This window comes from Sinocyclocheilus rhinocerous, unplaced genomic scaffold, assembly GCF_001515625.1.
Source record: "Sinocyclocheilus rhinocerous isolate Xijiao unplaced genomic scaffold, SAMN03320098_v1.1 scaffold17, whole genome shotgun sequence".
NCBI classification, from domain to species: domain Eukaryota; kingdom Metazoa; phylum Chordata; class Actinopteri; order Cypriniformes; family Cyprinidae; genus Sinocyclocheilus; species Sinocyclocheilus rhinocerous.
Window position 1 is genome coordinate 110,471 of NW_015634017.1, and position 9,518 is coordinate 119,988.

Genomic DNA, 9,518 nt, shown 5'->3' on the forward strand with positions numbered 1-9,518 from the left:
GTGGGTGTGTGTGTGTGTGTGTGTGATGATAAATGGGACGCTTTTGTTTACAGATGTTTTCCTGTCAGTGCTCTCCCCAGATGTCTTTATCTCCTGAATGCATATAGTTTTAGTTACACTGCAAAAAATGATTTTCTTCCTTAGTATTTTTGTCTTGTTTTCTAGTATAAATATCTACAAATTCTTGAATCAGGATGCGTTTACTTGACAAGAAAAATTACTTAAGATATTATGTCTTGTTTCCTGAAAATATTATCCAAATTTTGTTAGTTTTTGCTTAAAACAAGTGAAAATATCTATCAATGGGGTAAGAAAAATAACCTTAATTCGAAGGCTAAACCAGATTAATTTTCTTACCCCACTGGCAGATATTTTTGCTTGTATTAAGCAAAAACTAACAAAATTTGGATAATATTTTCAGGAAACAAGACATAATATCTTAAGTAATTTTACTTGTCAAGTAAATGCATCCTGATTCAAGAATTTGTTATACTAGAAAACAAGACAAAAATACTAAGGAAGAAAATCATTTTTTGCAGTGTAGTTGTTTTTAGTATCTCCTATCTCACCTACTCTTTGTCTAGTATGGTGTAAATTGTTTGGTATTATTTTTATGTACAGTATGTATGTGTTTACTTGCTATTGAAACAGGTCGTTGTGAAGGGACACATCAGGATTTATCCCTATTTTAACTAGCTTTTAGTTAACTTAAAGTTGGCATGCAATGTAAATTCACCTTGTCTGTTTACTAAATGCATATTATACAGTAGATCTTACTGTGAACAACTCATCTGTGATGCTGGTCACACTTTAGTTTGGGGACCAGTTTTCACTATTAACTATGACTTTAGCCTCAATAAACTCCTAATTAGCTGGTTGTTAATAGTAAGGTAGCTGTTAAGATTAGGTATGGGGTGGATTAAGAGATAAAAAATATGGTCATGCAGAATAAGACATTAATATGTGCTTTATACTAATAAACAACCAATATGCTAGTAACATGCATGCTAATAAGCAACTAGTTAATAGTGAGAATTGGTCCCTTAACTAAAGTTTTACCGGGATTTTTAATCAAAATGTCACAGCTGGATCTTCCAGTGAAATGACAGACTTCTCTCTGGTCACGCATGCAGGATTCTCTGATCATTTATTGCGCGTAAACTCCTAAAAACACGCACTCATCTGCCTCCACTTTGAATGAAACGCCCACATTTCAAAATCCAATCAAAAAAAATGAAGTTTCAAGCCCGTGTGACTTTATTTCTTCAGTGGAACATAAAAAAGAAGACGTTCTGAAGCATGTTGGTAACCAAACAGTCTTTGGTTACCATTTATTTTCCATTGTGTCTTCTTCATGTCCCACAAAACAAACTAAGTCATACAGGTTTGGCTCAACATGAGGGTGAGTAAACGATGACAGAATGTTCATTTTTGGGTGGAACTATCCGTAACAGGCCAACAAAAGAAACACAAACAACCAGCATCCACTAATCTGCTACTTTCTCGTCGGAGACAGATGCATGTAATATTTAAAAGGATATCCTCAGTCTAGTATGGAAGCCCGTTTCTGCCACTGAATAAAAAAATAAAAAAAAAGTTATTGTGACTATTTCTCTCACAGTTCTGACTATTTTTCTCGCAATTGCAAGTTTGCATCTCACAATTCTTGTTTTTTCCCAGAATTGCATGAAATAAACTCACAATTGCAAGTTATAAAGTCAGAATTGGAGGATTTAAATTCACAAGTCTGACTTTTTCTTGCAGTTCTGACTTCTTTTCTCAGAATTGTGAGATATAAACTCACAAAGTCCAATTCTGGGGAAAAAAAAGACTTTCGTACAATTGCAAGTAAAAAGACTTTATAACTCACGATTGCATGTTATAAAGTCAGAATTACTAGATATAAACTTGCAATTCTGGGAAGAAAAGTCTGACTTTATAACATGCATTTGCGACCATATATCACCCAGTTCTGACTTTATAACTCACAACTGCAAGTTTATATCTCATTCGCGAGATGTAAACTAGTAATTGCAAGATTTTATTCAGTGGTGGAAACAAAGTTCCATACTCTAGAGAGCATTTTACTTACAAAAAATGTATCATATGAGCTCTGGTTTTCAATATGTTCATTTAGTCATCTTATAGGAGTACAGTCTTAAATATAAAGCTTCCAAAAGGGGGGGTTTTGTAGAAATGCAATAGAAAATTTTTGGTTCCCCAAAAAACCTTTCAGTGACCAGTTCTTAAAAGAACCATTTTTTTTCTTAGTGTGAAGAGCATTTCAATAATCTGAAGAACTTGTTTCCACTATAGGGAAGCTTGTGCAATGGAAAGATTCCATGGAACCATCAACAGCAATAAAGAACTTTCATTTTTAAAGTGACAGTTCACCCAAAAATGAAAATTCTGTCATTATTTACTCACCCTCATGTTGACGCTAGCCACTGACTTCCATAGAATTCAATGGCTACAGTCAATTGTTTGATTACCAACTATCTTCAAAAAAACTTTTTTTATTTGGGGGTGTGTGGGGGGGTGTTCAGCAGAAGAAAGAAACTCATACAGGTTTGGAACAATTGGAGGATGAGTAAATGACAGAATTTTTATTTCTGGGTGAACTGTCCCTTTAAGAGTGCACTAGAACAGTGGTTATTAACCCCTAAACGCTGCATATTTTGCATGTATCCTTTGTCTGACCCATCTCAGGTCTTGGAGTCTCTACTAATGAGCTGATGATCTGAATCAGATGTGTTTGATTAAAACTGCAGTCGGTTACTTTTGTTGGTTAAAAATGTATAGCCTTCGTTCATAGCCTTTTCTCACAGCAGCTGAAATAATTAAACTTATCATTTTGATGGCGTATTGTAATCCAAAAAGTGTGTTTATGAAACACAAGTGACTGAAATTATATTCCAGTTTTAAATGTGCATCTGATTACAGATATCCTACGTGGGATTACACAAGATTTGTATTTTAAAGACAACCAGTTCAAAGGGAGCATAGTTTGCTTTTTGGGTTAAAACAATTTCTTTATATGAAATTCGAATGGTATGACAATTAGAGATTAGACTGTACAGAAATCTACATGTAACACTAATACACACTACATACACGTTGTTAACACGTTGAGAACAAAGTATAACAGTAATAATAATTTGCACAGTTTGATGTGATATGAGCTAACCGATCGTTACATTTTATCACCATTGTAGCGCAATTTATTGTAATGCTTTTTTCCTCAGTTGGTCAGAACAAAAGTGTCAGACTTGTTACTTACTTGTTCTTATTTTCTTATTTGGGTCATATATTTCAAGACGTAGGCTAGAATCTGTGATTCCTGAAGGCCCAGATATACTTCAAACGAAATCGAACTGATGTGACCTCATTTCGAACAAAATCCGGCCAAAACGAAGTTCGTTTTTGGAGTTCGAAACTGCTTGCCAAAGCGAACTTTCCGGAAAAGTCCGTTCCGGCTGCAAAACACCTTTGTACTACCATTGGTCCGTGATGATTACATCATAGGAGGTGTGCGCTGAGGCTCCGCCTTCTTTTACGCAGAACTGTTCTCTGAGTTCATTTGTCCACGGGTAAAAATAAAAACATGAACACATTGGAGAGCCGCTTTATAGCCTAGTAGAAAATAAAGTTGTGCTTCTGATGAAACGAGACACTGATACTGTTTTTCATGTTTAATACTGCCGATTGCTTTTAAGCAATATATTGAATAAAGTCCCATGTAAATACACGTGACGTGACTTCACGGGAGTGCTATTTGCAGAGCTCGTGCAAACATACCCATGTTACTATGATCAGATGCTTTTTAAAAAGAAATGCTTGCCGTTTTCTCCATTTTTGTTGTGTTTATTTTGTTACTGAGAGGAAAGCGTGCAGCACATATTTACATATTCATTTAAACGTCGCTTTCATCAGAGTGGGCGGCGTCGGGATGTTCGCTAACAGCTGCTCACGTATTTCAAACTTCGTTTTACCCCTAAACGAAGAACGAAAAGGAACTTCGTTTTGAGTATATCGGGGCCTTAAGTACAGTATCCACACCGGTGCGGTGACTGACAGCCACACACACTCCTCAAAACATTAGATTCATCCAGCTGGAGACATGCCGGTGAACGACCCACAGTAAGAAAATAATTCTGCAAAATAACTGCAATTGCAGGTTTCAAACAGAGATGGCAACAAAGAGGCAAAAATTACGGACTGCAGCTTTAAGGAGACATGCAAAATGTGCACTGTTGGCAGACCCGGCTCCAGAATCAAATCACTGAGGGTGCTGCTTAAATTAGTGAGGGTGCTTTAATATATATATATATATATATATATTAGTAGCGTCCGTCTGTTGCTATGGCGCAAAGAGCGCTCTGTATAATCACTAAAAACTGTCACTCATCTTAGTTCATTGCGATCTCACAAAGATACTTTTTAATCAATGAAGTTCTCTACGCTGCACAACGAATCTCTTATTTACATTGCGTCTACACTTTGTTATAATGAGATGATTCGTGCTGAACACAACACCTGAACAAAAATCTCCGGCGATTTCAGCGGTGAGTGGATTCTAACTTAAACGCCTCCGATAAAAAAAAAACAAAACAGATATGTCTGTGATTGGCTACATTGCTCAACGCTGCAAAACATGTTGAAATAGAAACCGATCTCCAAACCATAGCGCACTGGCAAATGCCAAATCTGCAACGAAGTGCCATTAATACAGCTTTAATTAAGTGAGGGTGCTATTGATTTCGTTTGAGGGTGCCTTGCACCCTCTAGCAACTCTGTAGAACCGGGCCTGACTGTTGGGGTATTCCAGAAAGCACTGAAATATAAATAACAAAACTCAGATTCTGAAGGGGTCTTTAATATAATTTTATATGCAACAGAATCGATCTAATATGTTGTCTCCTCTTCTCTGGATTCTCTCCTCAGCTGTCCTATCTGGGGCCTCCGTTCAGCGATCCCGGCTTCTCTCCTCCACGACCCAACAGCTCCTCTCTGTCCGTGCCCAGCGCGGCCACACGGGTGGATCTGTGGCGCGGGCTGGAGAACGGCGCCCGTCTGGCGCAGAACCAGCGGGCCTACAGCATTCTCCTGTGTGCCGTGAGGGAGCTGGCGCGCTCCACCCTGTGTCCGTATCTCCAGAGCTCGCTCATGCACTTCTGCTCCGGCCTCAGCGGGCTGCTGGGCTCCATATCCGGCCTGATGAATGCCCTGGGTTACACCAGCCTCCCGCCCTCCACACCCGCTCAAGGATACGCCCCACTTCTGTCCTCACAGTTTCAGAACAGCCCTGCTCCTCTGCGGAGTTACGAGCCTCGGGGCGCGAGAGAGGGAACGACTCGGGCGGATCTGAAGAGGGGCAGGAGAGGACGGAGAAAAGAAGGAGAGAGCTGGGCTGCCAGAGAGGAGAGAGAGAAAGAGGAAGGAATGGAGAGATGGGGGAAACGGAGAAGACTGTTGAGCGTGGATGAAGAGAACATCCTGAAACTCAACATGAACTACACAGCTTTAAAATTCGGAAAGCAGCCTGTGCTCTTTTCACCGGCGTCTCTACAGCATCGTCGAGCTATTCGGTCCACTCATGCCGGACTCTCTCCTCTCTCGCTGCTTTATCAGTACGGAGGGTCGGCCACTGAGGTTCACACTTTGCTGGCGGCCCCCGTGTTGTCGTCTCGTCCCGCATCGAATGACTTCTCGCGGAAAGTGGAGGGATTCTGGGTACTGAGAGAGCTGCAGAGCTGGCTTTGGAGATCCGCCAAAGACTTCACCAGACTGAAGAAACGACTGCGCGTTTGAGACCCAAACAACGGCTTTGCTTCAAAACCTAGCGAGCTGCCTTCTAGCAAAATTTTGCAAACCAAAAAAGTTCATTGCGATGTACAGTGGTGGCCAAAATTATTAGAACTCTAGTATTTTCAGCAGCTAAAAATGGTTTTAAGTCAGTTATCTTTTTGTAGGTATCTCATTGGATTATACAATTAATGGCAAAATGAAGGTTTGGAAATGTAAACTGATATCTCCTACTGACACACTACAGCAAAAGATAGAAATAACTGACTTAAAACCATTGTTCATATTCAAACATAGAATCAGAAGTTCTCTGAATGACTAATTAGCACTTTAAAACTCCTTTTATGAGTGTCTGCATGTCTAAATCAATTTAGACGGTTTGCCTAGATTGTTCAGAGCAAATCATGTGAATGCAGCTTGAGAGAGAATTTTAAATGAGGGTGTGAACAGAGCAGTGTTGCCAGATCCAGTTTTTATAAGCATCATCAGACTAGTTTTTTCCATTAATTGTGATGCTTTCGGAAGTTAAAAAAGTGGGAAGTTGCAGTTTAGAGTTAGTGATATCCTTATCTTTAACTTTTTTTGGTTTATGCTATTTTTGAGGGGCTTGTTTTTGTTTGCTAGCATAGCAATACCTGGCAACACTGCATCGCCGGCACTGACAATAATGATAATAATAACATAAAAAAGCCCATAGAGAGCAAGGCCACGTTATCGCTGAACGGATACCACATTCGGTGAGACAAATGCAATGATCATCATGATATTATTGTCTGTAAGAAACAGTATCAAAAACACTAGTGTAATAACACTAGTACAGAGATCTGTATAACAAGTAGGTTACAGAATGAAATGTGGCAAATATGGAGATGTTGGCCATGAAGAAAGCTCGGCTATTTTATTCCTTTCACAAAGTCATGCTAAAATGATTCATAAGAACACATGACAAAGTTCTTATCAGATAGCAATGCTTACTAATGAAAATCATTACAGTAATAAATACAGTTGCGTGAGTAGCAAACAAATAATAAAATGATCCACTCCTAACCTATAGCAAAGTATTAACAAATTTTGATGCAATAAATAAGGCAATTTAACAATGTTCATCTTCACAAATTAGAGAAAACATCTTTCACAAACATCTACATGTGTGTCTCTTTTAAAGTGTACAGTATTTGTGACCCTGGAGCACAAAACCAGTCATAAGGGTCAATTTTTTTAAACTGAGATTTATACATCATCTGAAAGCTGAATAAATAAGCTTAATAAATAAATAAATGTAATTTTAATAAAATAAATTGTAATACATATATTTTTTTATTTATTCAAATAATTTTTTAATTAATTTTTAAATAAATAAATAATAAATTAATTAATTTGTTGTAATAGGACAATATTTGGCTGAGATGCAACTATTTGAAAATCTGGAATCTGAGGGTGCAAAACAATCAAAATATTGAGAAAATTGCCTTTAAAGTTGTCCAAATGAATTTCTTAGCAATGCATATTACTAATCAAAAATTAAGTTTTGATATATTTACAGTAGGACATTTACAAAATATCTTCACGGAACATGATCTTTACTTAATATCCTAATGATTTTTGGCATAAAAGAAAAATCGATAATTTTGACCCATACAATGTATTTTTGGCTATTGCTACAAATATACCCCAGCGACTTAAGACTGCTTTTGTGCTCCAGGGTCACATATGCAGTGTATAAAATGAGTTGTGTTTATTATATATAGCACAATTCTTCACAGCTCACACAGAAGTCACTTTCAAACCAATGGTTAATTTGCACGAGCGAATTGAACCTGTTGCGAAATCTGCGTGGGGAGATCAGCTCGCTAGGTTTGGAAACAGACTGATTCACGCTCTGTGGATGGAGATCTGAGGATCTCAGATGGTCACGCTTTGCACTAAACCACCAAACAGAAAAGAGCCACCAGTACGTCACGGACAAAGGCAAGAGAGCGCTCTTTGAGAGAGCCAGACGTGATTCAGCAGAAGGAAAGTGAATCATGCTCGGTGTCATGCAGCAGTGAAAGGGTCAACGGGCAAAAGTGGAGGAAATGTGGCATAATCAAAGAAACAATGGAGAGATTTTTGCTGCCAGTCAGTAATGCCTCACTGACACTGACTCGTCTTTTTCCAGACACACAAATACACTCCTACACATTTGGAAACACATGCACAAATCTGATGTTCAGATGGCGTGTGTGCGAACAGAAAAGGAAACATATGAACGTATGTTATACAAAAACGTCATAATATTTTTAGGCATGGTACCATGGTGATATTATGTTTGCTGGAAATGTACAATGGTAATATCATGGTATTTTTGTAGAAACAATGAGTACTATGTAAATACCATGGTATGTGGATAAGGTCATAATTTAATACCATGGTATATTTCAAATTACTTTGGCATTACTATGTTTTTGAGCATTGAACCATGGTAATACTGTTTTTTAGTAGTTTTTTTTTTAGAAATGTAAAATAGTAATACCATGGTATTTTTGTAGAAACATTGGGTACTATGTAAATATCATGGTATGTGAATATGGTAAAAACTTAATACCATGGTATATTTCAAAGTACTGTGGCATTACTACGTTTTTGAACATTGAACCATGGTAATACTATGTTTTGTTGTTGTTGTTTTTAGAAATGTACAATGGTGATACCGTGGTATTTTGTAGAAACATTGAGTACTATGTGAATACCATGGTATGTGAATATGGTAATAATTTAGTACCACGGTATCAAAGGGTTGTGTTTTTGGGAATGGTACCATGGTAATAGTAGTAAAGTAGTTTGGAGTAACATGCAAATACCATGGTATGTGAAAATAGTAACCATTCAGTACCATGTTCCCATGCTTTTACATGAAAGCAAAGCGTTCTTGAAGATTTATTGGGGTGTCACGTAAATACCACAGTATGTAATAATATACCGAGGTATTTATTTGAAACCACAGTGCACCTCCAAGAATGTGTGATACAAAAAAAGTACCATAATACAAAATTTTTGGAAATGTACCATGGTATATATCAAAGTACCATGGTATTATTGTGTTTTTGAACAGCATGGCAATCAATCAGTAAAATGGTATGGTTTTTGACATAGTGTACCATGGTATTCTTAAACGTACTGTACCTTGGAATGCCATTGTGTGTTAATATGATATTCATACAGTCTGTTAATATACAGTATATATATAAGTACTACATTATTACCATTCTTTTACCATGGTACCACCACAGTTCCTTTTTTTTCTACACACATGACCATGAGTTATAATGCAGATGAGAGGGTGTATAAATAGGAGTGTTTGTGTACAGTCTGTACAGTGATTTCTGTATGTGTGTATATGTCTGTTATATTTATTTAATACTATTTATTTCTCTGGGGTACGGCTGTATGGTGTCACATGTTTTTTTTACAGAGAGTACAAAAGACCTTTACTGGCTACACTATGGGTGTTTTTTTTGTGTGTGTGTGTGTGTGGTGCTCTTACCCCTTGAGGAAAAACCAGAGGGACTGGGAGGATAGCGAGAGTCTTATTCGTCTGGGGGTGTGACACGTTCTTTTATGTGCAATTATCACAAATTACGGGAAAAGATGAGTTTGGTGAGGGGGAACTCACACACAAACACACACATACAAACACACACACACACACACAAACACACACACACACACACACA

At 37.7% G+C, this 9,518-nt stretch overlaps 1 protein-coding gene across 1 annotated transcript in view; it reads left to right on the top strand.

The window, feature by feature from the left end:
- LOC107745076 (uncharacterized) overlaps nucleotides 1-5,891 on the top strand; it is a 13,549-nt gene extending 7,658 nt beyond the window's left edge. Inside the window, exon 3 of the mRNA XM_016558905.1 lies at nucleotides 4,945-5,891. Coding sequence (XP_016414391.1) covers nucleotides 4,945-5,811 — 867 coding nt within the window. The 3' untranslated portion in view covers nucleotides 5,812-5,891. The remainder of the gene's footprint in view (nucleotides 1-4,944) is intronic.
- Nucleotides 5,892-9,518: the final 3,627 nt, after the last annotated feature.